Source organism: Papio anubis, chromosome X (genome assembly GCF_008728515.1).
Source record: "Papio anubis isolate 15944 chromosome X, Panubis1.0, whole genome shotgun sequence".
Taxonomy (NCBI): Eukaryota; Metazoa; Chordata; class Mammalia; order Primates; family Cercopithecidae; genus Papio; species Papio anubis.
The window spans coordinates 98226146-98240532 of NC_044996.1; the positions used below are offsets into that span (position 1 = coordinate 98226146).

The window sequence follows — 14387 nt, forward strand, 5'->3', positions numbered from 1 at the left end:
GCTACTCAGGAGACTGAGGCAGGAGAATTGCTTGAACCCAGAAGGTGGAGGTTGCAGTGAGCTGAGATCGCGCCACTGCACTCCAGCCTAGGTAAAAGGAAAAACCCCAATGCAAAATAAAAAAAAAAAAAAAAAGAACGAACGAAAGAAAGAAAGAAAGAAAGAAAGAAAGAAAGAAAGAAAGAAGGAAAGAAAGAAAGAAACACACACACATCATCTGGGCCCTTTTTTTTTTTTTTTTGGTGGGGAAAGGGAAGATCTTCACTACCATTTCAATTTCTATATTACTACTTGCTCCATTTGAGTAATCAGTTTCTCCATGGAACAGTTTTGGCATTTGGTATTTCTCTAGGAATATATTCATTTCATCTAGATTTTCAGATACATTCTTTATTTTTTTTATTTTTATTATTTTTTTTTGAGACAGAGTCTCGCTCTGTCGCCCAGGCTGGAGTGCAGTGGCCAGATCTCAGCTCACTGCAAGCTCCGCCTCCCGGGTCTACGCCATTCTCCTGCCTCAGCCTCCCGAGTGGCTGGGACTACAGGCGCCCGCCACCTCACCCGGCTAGTTTTTTGTATTTTAGTAGAGACGGGGTTTCACCGTATTAGCCAGGCTGGTCTCGATCTCCTGACCTCATGATCCGCCCGTCTCGGCCTCCCAAAGTGCTGGGATTACAGGCTTGAGCCACCGCGCCCGGCCGATACATTCTTTATTTTTAAAACCTCTGTTGCATTTGCATCTTCTATCTTCTTCAATTGACCAGTCTTGCCACAAGTGTTTCCTCTTAATTTTTGTTTTCAGATTCTGCTTTTGGTTTCTATTAATCTGTCATTTTTTGTTCTCTGTATCATCAATTTCTGTTCATTATTTCCTTCTTATTGAGGTTTGCTGTGGTGGTCTTTTTCCAACTTCTTGTATAGTTTACATACGATAAAACACTCAGATTTTAGTTATACAGCTTGTTGGACTTTTAAATAGGTATACACCCATGTGACCAGCACTGCAATCAAGACACACAAACTTTTCATGATTCCAGAAAGCTACCTTGTAATCCTTTCCAGTGACGCCCTCCCCACCTCAACCCTCTTCTACTATCACCATAAAATTGTTCTGCCTGACTTAGAACTTCATAAAAATGGAATGAAACATTATGTGCTTTTTGTGTGTCTGGCTTCTTTCACCATATGAACAATCTCACCATGTGAGGCTCATCCTTTGATATCTGTATCAGCATTTTGTTCCTTTTGATTGCTGAGCTGTAGTCCATCCTTTGAATATACCACACTGTATCCATTCTTCTCTAGTTGGACATTTGGGTTGTTTCCAGTTTTTGGCTATTAGGAATACAGCTGCTACAAATATACCACACTGTATCCATTCTTCTCTAGTTGGACATTTGGGTTGTTCCCAGTTTTTGGCTATTAGGAATACAGCTGCTACAATATACGTATGCAAGTCTTTTGTTGACATGTTTTCATGTATTTGGGCTAAATATCTAAGAGTAGAATTGCTGGGCCATAGGTTAAGCATACTTTAACTTTATAGGAAGCAGCCAGTTTTCCAGAGTGGCTGTACTATTTTGCACTCCTGCCAGTTGAGGTATGAGGGTTCCTTGTTGTGGGATTTTGGGAGCAGTGCTCTGGGGTGGGAAGAGGGAAGGGAACGTGGAGGCGTCTCTGCTAAGACACACCCATCCTGAGACTAGGGCAGCCTCTTTTTTTCAAGACAGGGTTTCACTCTTGTCCCCCAAACCGGGGTGCAGGGGTGCGATCTCAGCTTGCTGCAACCTCCACCTCCCAGGCTCAAGCAATCTTCCCACTACAGCTTCCCGAGTAGCTGGGATTACAGGTGTGCGCCACTACAGCTGGCTATATTTTTGTACATTTTTTTTGTAGACGGGGTTTCACCATGTTGCCCAGGCTGGTCTCAAACTCCTGAGCTCAAGTGATCCATCTGCCTCGGCCTCCCAAAATGCTGGAATTACAGGCATGAAATCACTGTGCTCAGCCTTTTTTTTTTTTTTTTTTTTTTGTAGAGACAGGGTCTGGCTATGTTGTCCAGGCTGGTGTTGAACCCCTGAGCTCAAGTGATCTGTGTGCCTCAGCCTCCTAAAAGTGCTGGGATTACTTACAGGTGCAATTCACTGTGCCCAGGCCCAAGAGGCCTCTTTTTATTCCTGTTTCCTTCACCCCTTTTTTCTCCCATCCCCTTCCTTCATCGGGCAACACCCGCCACCCCAGATCAGCACCATCCTACCTCTAGGGGTCCCTTCTTTCTAACCCCACCTCCCATGACTGGTGCAGGGTGGTGTCACAATGTATATTAATAAATGGCGGAGGGGCTTTGCACCAACTGGTCTTCTAGCACCATCCCCCTTTCACACTGTGGCCCTCTGAGGCCGGGAAGAGGGCAGCCCCAGCGTCACAGTCCACTGTACCCAGAACCTCTGCTGAGAGCACAAGCACATACTTGGGAATCATGCGTTGCAGTGACTAGAGGGGTGGGGTGCTGTGGTAACAACAGAGAAGGTAGGCCTGAATCGTTCTCAAGGGGCATCCCTGGGACCTGGCCTTGGATTTGCAGGCCAAGCTCCACCTCCCCCACTCTGAAGTCATCAGCATGTTGAGGGCTCTGGGCCAACTGGTGCCTGAGTACCTGCTGTCTTCTACTTGGAAATGCCTGAGGGCATTATCCCCAGATCTAGGGACACAAATTGCAGTTTAGCCTTGGGACTGAAGGCTAAGTACAGCTGGGGGGCAGCAAGGACAGGGGATGGGGATTCCCAGTCCTAGCTCTGATCGGGGGGCTTCATGCGTGGTGATACTGGATTTCCTGGTACAGTATAACCTGCTGGACCCAACAAGGGAGAGGGGTCACAAGCAGGATATCATGGGTTGGGGTACAGGTCAGAACCCCATGTTCTAGTAGCCACTATGTTCCAGACACTGTGAATGCCACCACTGCCATCCACCTTGGCCTGATATAAGGGCCCCTGTCCATCTGCTTGGGTCCCCGTGTCTTTCTAAACTACACAACTGGGCTAGAGCACGAGAAAGAGGAGAGGCCAATGTGCAGGCTTTTCAGCTTTTATTACAAAAAAGGACATGATCCCAGCCCAATTTTCCAACAAAAGTCACCACCTCAGTTTGATTTGGTCAAGCCCTCTCTGGCTGGGGAGTGGGCTGGCCGACAAGAGCAAGGCTCCGTCCCAGCCATCCAACACTCTGTCCTTCCCTGCCCCAGGATGGACACCCGACATGTGGAGAAGTTGCTCTTGAAGCTGCTCACTGGGCCTCGTTGAAGCGGGTCACCATTGTCTTGTGCAGTGTCTCCTTGTAGGACTCGGTTGAGGTGACCCCGTAGGAGCTGCCCCGTGCACCCAGGCCGGAGCCCCGCACCCGTGTTTGGGCCTGTGTGAGGGAGGCAGGCTCTGTCAGGCTGGTGGGGGATGCTGTGAGGGGTGCTGGGGGATGGGACAGGACTGCCTGAGACTCACCTCGATGGGCGTTACAATGCCCTGCTTCTTGCGGCCCAGGCCGCTGCCCTCTTTCCAGCCCATGGCCTGGAGCATGCGACTGCCAATGTTGTCACTGCCCAGCCCGTCCCGAGTAGGCTGCTCGAAGTCTCTGCAGGGGCGGTGCACAGCATGAGTGGTTGGCCTGCCAGCCCCAGGCCCCAGACCCCCTCACCTGGTCCAGCCACTCACACGGAGGCTGTGGATATGCCGCCGTACTTCCTCCTCTTGGGCTCTGGCGGCTCGGGGATGCCATACTTCTCTCTGCGTTCAGCTGCACGGTCCCGGTACTTCATTTGCTGAAAGTTTGTGTGTGTGTGTGTGAATGTGGGGGAGCTAGTCTCTTTTCTCAGGCAACACAGGCATGGGGAGTGGGGTCCCACAGGGTGTGCCATCTGGCTAATGAGGCTCAGGTCCTGACGGTCAGGCCATCACGGGCACAAGCAGCCGAGGTAGGAGAATGGGGAAGAAGGCTCATGGGGTTACCACGTGAGAAACTGAACTCTAGCTGCCTGAGGTGATGGGGACTTGGAAGGGACAGAGGGGAGGGAGCCCAGGGGCAGGTCACACCTCACCTCCATGTCATTCTTCTCTAGTGCTTCTAGCTCATTTTCTGACAAGTGGGCTCGCCGGTGAATCTCAAGGTTTTGCTGTAAGGGGGACAGGATAAGAAGTGAAGAGGTTGAGCCTCAGTGGGCCAAGCCCCAACATGCCCTGCCAATCATCCACTCAGTTACCTTGTGGAGCCCTGAGAGCTGCTGGTGCCGGATGAGCGCCTCTTTGCTGGGGAACTGGCGTCGGCAGAGCAGACAGGCCAGCTTCTGCCAGTCGGTGAGCTTCTCCTCCCGCTCGGGGCCTCCACGCTCCTGCTCCTCCTCACTGTCACTCTCCCCGCTGTAGGCTGCCACCAGCCCTCTCGGAGGGCTCTATAGAGGGTGAGGGTGGGCGGTCAGGCCTGGCCAGATCAGAGCCCCCGCCCCTCTCTGCCTTAGGCACTCACTGGGCGGTCGTCACTGGCCAATTTCGGGAGATCCATGCTGGTGTGCTGTCTCTCGGCTAGTGCTCCCTGGGGTGGAGGGACACAGAAATTCAGGGACTCCGCAGAGGGCCCAAAGGAAGGACAAGATTGTGGGGCAGGGTGCAAGGGGGTGGCCCCAACACACCTTCTTCTCGAGGATGGCATAGCCAGCATCTGCAGTGGCCGACTCCCGCCTCTCGTCATCTCGCAGGGAGCTGATAGGCTGGAAACTATTTTTGAAGTTTTCTTTTTGTTTGTTGAGACTGCGGGCCCAGCGTTCCATGTCCTTGGCAATCTGGGGGTGAGAGTGGAGGTGAGGTTCCCAGAATGCTTATGCCCCTGGGGCTACCAACTATCCGCTGACCCACTGCCCTGCATCCTCAAACACAGGCCGGCCACTATCCCTAGTCTGAACCACTGCAGAAGGCTTCATCTGGCCTCTGGGCTATGGCTCCTGACCCCTTCTCCCAGTAGAGCACTCTTTTACGAAGTATAAGCCACTCCCACCCCAAATACAATGTCCTTAAAACCCTTCCTTCGCCTCCCATCACACCAAGAAAAAACCCAAACACTAGCAACCACAGCCTGCAAGGCACTCGGCACCTGGCTACTCCTGACCTCATCACTGAACACACCCCGTGCCCCTACCCCCACTGGTCTATAATGGTGAGGTGGCAGAAGCAGTGTGAACAGGGTGGCGGGTCCATCTGGGAGGCAGATGAGGGGAAGCTGAGGCAGAACAAGCAGAAGGTGAGGGACACAGTAGTACAAGTTCCTATTTTCTGTCACCAGTCACCAGTGCTTCTTGTCAAGCCCCTCTCTGGCTATGTTCTCTGCTATGGTTTTTGTCCCTCAAAGTTCATGTGTCAGAAATGTAATCCCTAATGCAACAGCGTTGACAGGTGAGCCTTTATCTTGGCTGGGTGCGGTGGCTCACACCTGTAATCCCAGCACTTTGGGAGGCCGAGGCGGGTGGATCATTTGAGGTCAGGAGTTCGAGACCAGCCTGGCTAACATAGTGAAATCCCAGCTCTATTAATAAAAGTACAAAATTAGCTGGGCGTGGTGGCGGATGTCTGTAATCCCAGCTACTCGGAAGGCTGAGGCAGGAGAATTGCTTGAACCTGGGAGGCAGAAGTTGCAGTGCACTGAGATTGCACCATCGCACTCCAGCCTGGGCAACAAGGATGAAACTCTGTCTCAAAAAATAAATTTAATCCCTAATGCAACATTGTTGACAGGCAGGGCCTTTCAGAGGTGATTAGGTCATGAAGGCTTTGCCCTCCTCAAGAGATCACGGCTGCTTTTTAAAAAAATTGTCCAAGTTTATGGGGTAACAAGTGCTTTTGTAGCTGGGCGCCGTGGCTCATGTCTGTAATCCCAGCACTTTGGGAGGCCGAGACGGGCACATCACCTGAGGCCAGGAGTTCGAGACCAGCCTGGTCAACATGGCGAAACCCCGTCTCTACAAAAATTACAAAAAAATTAGCCGGGCATGGTGGCGGATGCCTGTGATCCCAGCTACTCGGGAGGCTGAAGCAGGAGAATTGCTTGAACCCAGGAGGTGGAGGCTGCAGTGATCCAAGATTGCGCCACTGCACTCCAGCCTGGGCGATAAGAGTGAAATGCCATCTCAAAAAAAAAAATACAATAAATAAATAAAATAAACAAGTGCTTTTGTTACATGCACAGATTGTATAGCGCTGAAGTCAGGGTTCTTAGAGCATCCATCAGCCAAATAATGTACATCATACCCATTAAGTAATTTCTCATCCTTCACCCTCTCCCACCTCCTCCACCTTTATATATATATATATATATATGAATGATTCGAGAAGGAATCTCGCTTTTGTCGCCCAGGCTGGAGTACAATGGCATGATCTCAGCTCACTGCAACCTCCGCCTCCTGGGTTCAAGCGATTCTCCCGCCTCAGCTTCCTGAGTAGCTGGGATCACAGGCGCCTGCCACCATGCCCGGCTAATTTTTGTACTTTTAGTAGAGACGGGGTTTCGCCACGTGGCCAGGCTGGTCTCGAACTCCTGACCTCAGGTGATCTGCCTGCCTCGGCCTCCCAAAGTGCTGGGATTACAGGCGTGAACCACCGCTCCCGGCCCCCCTCCACCTTTTGAGTCTCCATTTAATGCCATCACTGAGAGTGGGTTCCAGATAAAAAGGGGGAGTTTGGCCCAATTTTCTCTTGCTCTAATGCATGCTCTCTTGCCCTTTGCGCATGTTATGATGCAGCAAGAAGGCCCTCACCAGATGCCAACACCACTGGGCTTCCCTGCCTACAGAACTGTGAGCCAAATCAATCTCTTTTCCTTATAAATTACCCAGTCTGTGGTATTGTTATAGAGCAGCAAATGGATGAAGACACTCCTCTTCCCCTCACACATACCCACGCTGTCACATTTGTTGTGCATTTCCATTTTATCATTTTAAAATGCATAGGAATGTTTATCTGTGTATAATTTGAATTTATATGCATGACACAATGCCACATTCTATATTTCCATGTTTCCCCCGCCAGCACAGCACCATTTTTAGAATTCACCAGGTTGCTGAGGGAACACTTTGTGCTTGCTTATAAATGCTACACTCACAGTGTCACACCCTTTCTCCACAGACAGACACTGAGGTGCCCTCCATTTGCCCACTCCCATAAAACACTGCAGGGCTTTTTCCCTGCCCACCCCTTTATGGGCCTGTGAGAATTTCTCTGGCATATATATACATATCCACCAGCAGCATGTGAGGGTCCCCACCATGGGACAGAAGACACCTGACAGGGCTTACTCGGATGGCACAAGCCACCTCCTGGAGTTGGGCAACCCTGTCACGCACTGAGGAGACTGCTCTGGCTCAAGGCCATTCAGCAAAGAGCAGAGCTGGAGCAGGAGCATGGTCTGCTAAGCAGTCACCGCCCACATCCACACCCGCCTGCCATCTCCCTCGGCAGGAGAGGGCGAGAGCTGACAGAGTGTCGCTGCTGGAAGACACCACACAGTCAGCCAGTGACTGCTGGACCCCGGTGTTCACCTGTTGAGCTGTCTTGGTCTTGTGCTTCTCCTTCTTCTCTTTGCCCTCCTTCGAGGGTGCCCCCGTCTCCTTATGCCCATCGGCCGACTGCTCCAGGGCGGGAACATAGGTCCGCCTCTCCCCATCCCAGTACAGGTACTGCTGGCTTTGAGCATTGTAGTAATACTGAGGGAGGAGGAGTGAAGAAGGGATGTGAGGGAAGACCTTGTGAAGGGAACCTGCAGGGCCAGCTGCCCCCGATGCGACCTGACCCGACCCCATCCCTCTCTGCCCTCTCTGGGCTGCCCTATCACCTGGGAGTTGGGGTCATAGTAGAGGCCGGTCTGGGGGTCATAGTAGTAGCCGGAGGTCTCATCGTACTGGTAGGTGGAGACATCGGGAACAGCTAGGGGGTGAGGGGAGTGGGGTCACACTCTTCCCTGCTTTATTAAGAACTCCCCATCCCTACCCACAGGCTGTGGCTACTCACGGTACTGGCTGTAGGATTCCTGGGCAGTGGGGCTGGTGGCCGGTGGGAGAGCAGAACTAGGATGGGTAGGGCTCTGGAGCTCAGATTTGAGCACAGCGGGTGACATGATGGTATACGACTGGTCATGGGGCCAGACAGGAGAACAGGGCTCAGTGTCTGCCCATGCCACCCCTGCCACCTGCCTGCCTCCCTGGGATACATACCCACAGGGCTCACTCACCTGGCTGTTGGCAGCAGTGCCCTGGCTGCTGCTTGCCTCGGCTGATTGTTGGTAGATGCCAGGGGCAGCACCAGGCTGGGCGCGAGAGAAAGCCTGCATCGACACAGAGTCAGCCCCAGGCTCTAGGGAGGCCTCAGGACCTGTAAGGAAGGACAGGGCAGGGAGAATGCCTGTGAATAATGGGGCCGGGGACTCTATGCCTGCTGGCCCCCACCACAGCTGCAGAGAGAGATGCTGGGGCTCACCTGCTCCGGTGGGGTCCCCTTTGGTTCCAGTGATGCCAGGGCCCTTGCTGCCCTTGAGGTAGCCATGGGCATAGAGGGAAGACTCTGTGCCCTGGCTGTTGCCATAGCCCTCATCCTGTTGGTAGTAGCTGTAGTCGACCGGCGGCTCCTCGGAGGTGGCCCAGGCACCCTCCCCACCTTGGGAGGCCTGAAGGGCAGGTGGGAGGGGTTCATTAGAACAGGAAGGTGTGGGGATGGGGAGGTGGGGAACCTGCTAGAAGCATCTGTCCCACACGTGGGGCTAGTGTTTCTACCTGACAGAAAAGCATGCAGCCTAAGACAAGTGGAAAGCAAGGGTTGCCTGGCCACAAGAGAACAAATAGGCCAGTGGCAAACACAAGACATAAAAACAGACGAACGCCAAAATGTTCCAGGGCTGATTCTGCTGATTCTGCTGTGTGTGGTGTGTGTGTTGGGTGTCAGGCCAAGGAAGACACCATCTTCTCACTTCTTTATTCTCTTCTCCCAATTTTCTCTCAACCACTTATACATTATTTTTATTCGGGAACATATGATATGTGTATATCATATATGTATATATTACATATAAGGATATGTGTATATCATACCAATTCAGGACAATAAAAACCCCACCAAACAGAACAGAATGCCAGGCACAATGGCGTCGTACGTGAGCGCATGGGAGGCAATTGGGAAGAAAGCTACGGTGATGATGAAGGGGAATGTCCCAGGGGGTCTAGAGAGCCAGGAGCAAGGTAGAATGGCCATGCCAGCTACTGGGAGAGGGTTTTGCATCCATGGATAGCAAGCCAGCCTTCCTGCTTCAGAGAGGGTGCAGGAGGGTTGAGAAAGCCCAGGTCTCAGGACGCTGGGAGGCACAAGGGGTCTGAGTACCTGTGAGATGGCCCACTGGGCCGCAGCAATGGCAGTGCTGGCCACAGAGGCAGCACTGATGCGACTGCCTTCATTGGAGGCCATGTCCCTGAGGAGGATGTTAGAGACTGGGAGTGAGATGGGAGGCCCCAAGCGGTGGGGGGGAGTGGGAGGGTGGGGAGGGGAAGGGTGGGAAGGCACATAGGTGGGGCCCTGACCTCTTAGAACCCTTGGCAAACTCAACATTGATGGTCTTGCCGTCGATGGTGAGTGGTGGGTGCAGGGCTTGCAGGATCTGCAGCAGCTGGGCTGCCTCCTGTGGGAGGAGGTGAGGCAGGGACAGAAGGGTCAGGCCCGGGGAGGCCCCCGGCTCCATTGCCCGGTTTCCAGGCTGGGGGCCGCGGTAGGAGGCTGGGGAAAGGGACCCTCCTCCCCACCCTGGGGGCCGGGACCCTGGCTGCCCGGCCCCCAACTGTGCCGCCCTCACCACGATGGTGGAGAGCTGGATGAAGGCAAAGCCACGGTTCAGTTGGGTCTGCTTGTCCTTTATGACGCGCACGTTGGAGGAGGACAGCACTGCATAGGGTGCCAGGGCCCCCAGGATGGAATCCATGGTGCTGTGTGGGTTCAGGTTGCGCAAAATGATGGCTGTGGGAAGGGGCCCAGTGTTAGAGGACGCCCCCAGCACTCTTGCCAGCCCTGCCCTTCAATGCCCCCCACTGCTCCCTTTCCTCTGCCCCCACCCCCCCATGCCTCTGCAACTGCCGCTTCCCTCACTGCTTCCTCCGGGATCAACTCTGCTTGGCGGTCCAGGTGCCAGGCTGGCTGCCTGTCTACTGAGAACCTTCCCGACACACCCCCAAAGTCAGGTAGGATGTTGCCACTCCCTCTGCTCTCCCTACATCAAATGTCTATCCCCGCACCAAGTGGAGATTCCATGAGGATGAGGTCCTGCTCACTGCCATTTCTCTGGTCTTGGTGAGCCCAGCCCAGACACCCTAGGGCACAGAGGAAGAAGGAACAACTGACTCACTGTCATTGGCGTTCTCTGAGCTTGGCTCTGAGCCTTGTGACAGGGCTTGGGAGGCCAGGACTCCCTGGGCCTGGTAGGGCTGCGGCAGGGGAAGCAGGCCCTGGCTCAGCTCCCGGCCACCCAGTGGCAGTGTCTGCTGATCCAGTCTCGTGCCGAGGGGCAGCTTCTGCTCTGCCTCTGTCAGGGGCAGTGGGAGACAGGCTGGTGATAAGGGGGAGGCTCCATGACTGGTCACCCTCCTCCCTATACCAAGCCTTGAGCACAGACCCCTCACCTTCCCTTCTCCCCAATCGCCCCGCCCTGGGGAGTGCGAGGGGTAGGTGGGCCTCACCTGACTTGGGCACGCCACATTTGAAGCACTTCTCTCGGCGTTTGAAGTTCTGGACGCCACACTGTGAGGCACAGGCCAGGCCGTCAGAGGGAGCAGGGATTTCCCACTGCACCCTCCAAACTTGGATGCAGATCTCCCAGGGACCCCGCAGTGCCCCAGGAAGGAAAGTCCCCAGGCAAGGGTGGCAGGTGCCTTCTGAACCTTCTGATGTGGTTCTCAGTACTGTGCATCTTCCCTTTCCAGACTCTCATTTGTTCTCTGTGCCAGCCCGCTCAGCTCAGGAATGAACAACTCCCACCTTGTTACAACAACTCCCTCCTCTCCTTCCTCTGCCTTCTTAAGGCCACCAACTCCCAGGACTGTTCCCCGCCTCACGTATTCAATCCCTTTATTAGGTTCCTCTCCCTGAAACTTGCTTCTCTATTCAGAAACCTTTCAGCGTTTCAGCCCTAGAAGTCAGTAGCCTCTGGCCAGACCTGCACCCCTCCTCTTAGCTCTAGGACTGGGTTGGATCCTGCTTTGCTTGAGAAATTTTCCTTGAATGTTCCAGCATCTGGATACCCAGCTTCTACTACATTCCATCTCTATTCCAGACTCAGGTACTAAGCACCAGTCCTGGGCCAGGTCCTGCTGCACATGGCCAGAACATGGTCTCTGCCCTCATGGCCTAATAGCACGGGGGCAGATGCAGCATGAAGAGGGACAGGTCGGTCTGTGTGGACCATCCAGCAGGGGCTCGGGGAGGGAAACGGGCTGGGGGTGGGGTGCCACTTACTTGGCAGGGACAGTCCCTGCACAGAAGCAGGGACGTCTGACCTGGGATGCCCAGAAGTTTCATTTTGTTAAGCCTTGCTGGGGAGGAATTGTTATCGGAGGGAACACTGGACTTTCCAAAACTGGTGTGGGAGAGTAAGGGGAGAAGCAAAAGCCAAGGCCAGGGAAGGAAGTCAGTTAGGTAATGGAGGATCTTATGCTTAAGCTGAGCTGGGGCTGGTTAAGCAGAGGAGGATGGGCGTGGGTGGTCAGAGGTGGTTTTGAGGAATGTTCCAGGTGAGGGCATGGGAGAAAGAGGACAAGAGGCCAGCATACCAGAGAGGGCTCCATAGCGAGCGGGTGAGAGCGTGACGATTGGCATGAGCAGCGGGAATGGCGAGGGAGGGAAGGTGGCGTTTCTGTGATGGAAGTGACAGGACCTGGTGGCCAACAGGATGCAGGGGAGGGGAAGGAGTTCATGAGAATTCCCTGGTTTGGGGCTGGGCGTGGTGGCTTATGCCTGTAATCCCAGCACTTTGGGATGCCGAGGCGGGAGGACTGCTTGAGCTCAGGAGTTCAAGACCAGCCTGGCAAACATGACGAAACCCTCTCTACCAAAAAAAAAAAACAGGCAAAAATTAGTGGGCATGGTGGCATGCGCCTATGGTCCCAGCTACTCTGGAGGCTGATGGCTTGAGCCCTGGAGACAGAGGTTGCAGTGAGCCCAGATTGCTGCACTCTAGCCTTGGTGACAGAGCCAGATCCTGTCTCAAAAAAAAAAAAAAAAAAAAAAAAAAAGAGAATTCCCTGGTTTTGAGGCTATCTGGAAATACAGGAAGGAGTTCCATTGTCACTTTGTCTTTCTCTCTCCAGAAATGTTGAGCACCAATCCTCTGATAGGACTTTTTTTAAAAAAAAAAAAACAGATGCGCCACTCTCCCTGACTAGGCAGAGTACTTCCTGGGGAGAGGGTTGGGGCCTCTACAAACTGTAGAATCACAATGCTGGCCCCAGGGCAGACCTGAAGCCACTGTGGCATCCAAGTTCCTGTGATCAGGAGCAAGGCACAGGGCACAGCTAAAGGTTCACCCATAGTTCCACCTCTCTGAGCCTCAACTTCCCCTTAGGGAAGACAGAGGTGACTACAAAACCATAGCCTCCAGTTTCAGTTTTGACGTGGCCTGGTCAGAGTGGCCTTCAGGCTTGAGCTACCTGATATGGGCTCTCAGAACGCTCTGTGCTTTGCTTTCATGATTAGTTAACAATTCGACTGTGTTAACTGTGGGCCAGGTGCTGTTCTGAGTGTTACCCTCTCATTAACAGAGCTGAATCCTCCCAACCACCTTTTGGGAGAGGTGTCATTAATACTCACATTTTAGAGATGGGGAAAGTGAGGCAAAGAGAGGCTAAGCACCTTGGCCAAAATCAAGGCCAATCTAGGATAGTCTCATTTCAGCCAGTCTGGCTCTGAAGCCCACATTCTCCACACCACCACTTCAAACCTACACTGTCACTAATTCATCATCCACGTATATATTTCCTTAAAGTCTACTGGAACTCCAGGCAAGACTGCATTTTAGGAGGACAGAGCCTGCATCAAGTGAACGCTCACTACACATTTGTATATGGCTGGCTAGGAATGGTGACTACTCAAGCTGAGCGATGAAGGAATAGAGAATGAGAGAGAGGGAGGGAGGGAAAGGAGAGAGATTGGGGGAGAGGGAGAGATGGGGGGAGAAAGAGTGGGAGAGGGAGGGAGGGAGGGATCGCCGCCACTGCTGTGTTGCTGTCTCTGTCCATGACAACTGCTGCCCACCGCCCCTGTACCTTATTGCACAGCCAGTCCTCATTGATCTTGGGCTTGGGGTCGCTGTAGTGCATCGACACCTTCTGGCCCAGGATGTTGAGGGAGTGCTGCAGGAAAAAGCAGAGCACAGTGAGGCCCAGGCAGCAGTGCCCCACGCACCGTTTCAGCACAGGAGAAGAGAGTGAGCGAGCCCTTCAGCTGGATGGATGAGGGACAGGGAACGGAGGGAGGTCGGAGAGCGGATGGAGGGAAGAAGGGAAGTAGGGAGGGAAAGCGCCACAGCTCTCGGGCGCAGCTGTTTGCTGCTCTGCCGGGCACACGCACGCACACATGTGAACACACACCACCAGGCACACAGTGTTCGGCTGACCGACGCTTGCCGGACAGTGGGGAGAATCCCCCACTCGGCCCTGACACTGCCAGGCCACACCCAGGGCCAGGACTACACAGGTTACACTTGGGGGGTAAGGGGAGACAGGGAGTGGGAGGGAGAGGGCAGAGAAAGAGAAAGAGAGCGCAGGTGCGCTAGTGCTGGAGAAGGGGAAAAAGAAAGAGCCATTTCGAACAGATGGAAGTTTCTGCCGTGAGGCCGTCTTCCCATGGATGGCTGGGTCCTGGGCCCGTGGCACTAGCCTACCGACCCTGAGGAGACGGCCTCAGGGCTGCCTCTGCCGGGATCCCCCATTCTACCACCTCTGCCCCTTCCTCCCCTGAAACTTCTCTCCAGTGCCCTACACCAGGGATCTGGGCAGGGGTGGGTGTCCAGGCAGATCTTTGGGTCTCGGAGGTCCCAAAGCTGCTGAGTTGGGATCCCGAGGCAGGCTTGGGGAAGAGGCTCCCCCGGGGGCTGACTGTGCACGGGTCCTTGCCGAGAAGACGGAGCTGCCTGAGGTAGTACCTCCTGTGAGCGTGGAGATGTGATAGGAAGGGTAGGGGCGGCGAAGTGAGGCCAGGGTGTCGATAAAACTATCATACTCGACAGGAACTTGAGATCAACAGAGCAGTGCTGTCCCCTTGCATGAAAATCAAAGGGCCAAATTCACATGCAGGGAGGGGGCTGACAAAATGAGCCTTGCTAGTGAC

The 14387-nt window shown here is 53.7% G+C and overlaps 1 protein-coding gene across 8 annotated transcripts in view; it reads right to left on the reverse strand.

The window, feature by feature from the left end:
- Window positions 1-3071: 3071 nt before the first annotated feature.
- The window catches only part of RBM10 (RNA binding motif protein 10), a 41395-nt gene continuing 30079 nt past the window's right edge, over window positions 3072-14387 (reverse strand). For 4 of the 8 annotated variants that reach the window (XM_017953794.1, XM_009197478.3, XM_017953796.2 and 1 more), the window contains 18 exons: window positions 13325-13411; window positions 10745-10805; window positions 10414-10590; window positions 9868-10028; window positions 9599-9696; window positions 9402-9489; window positions 8508-8694; window positions 8263-8402; window positions 8043-8160; window positions 7867-7958; window positions 7574-7738; window positions 4679-4828; window positions 4516-4581; window positions 4253-4441; window positions 4091-4165; window positions 3708-3814; window positions 3498-3627; window positions 3072-3411 (listed from right to left, as the gene is read on the reverse strand). In XM_017953794.1, coding sequence (XP_017809283.1) covers window positions 3286-3411; window positions 3498-3627; window positions 3708-3814; window positions 4091-4165; window positions 4253-4441; window positions 4516-4581; window positions 4679-4828; window positions 7574-7738; window positions 7867-7958; window positions 8043-8160; window positions 8263-8402; window positions 8508-8694; window positions 9402-9489; window positions 9599-9696; window positions 9868-10028; window positions 10414-10590; window positions 10745-10805; window positions 13325-13411 — 2217 coding nt within the window. In that variant the 3' untranslated portion in view covers window positions 3072-3285. The remainder of the gene's footprint in view (window positions 3412-3497; window positions 3628-3707; window positions 3815-4090; window positions 4166-4252; window positions 4442-4515; window positions 4582-4678; window positions 4829-7573; window positions 7739-7866; window positions 7959-8042; window positions 8161-8262; window positions 8403-8507; window positions 8695-9401; window positions 9490-9598; window positions 9697-9867; window positions 10029-10413; window positions 10591-10744; window positions 10806-13324; window positions 13412-14387) is intronic. The other 4 variants (XM_009197479.3, XM_017953797.2, XM_017953799.2 and 1 more) reach the window with 1 other exon arrangement.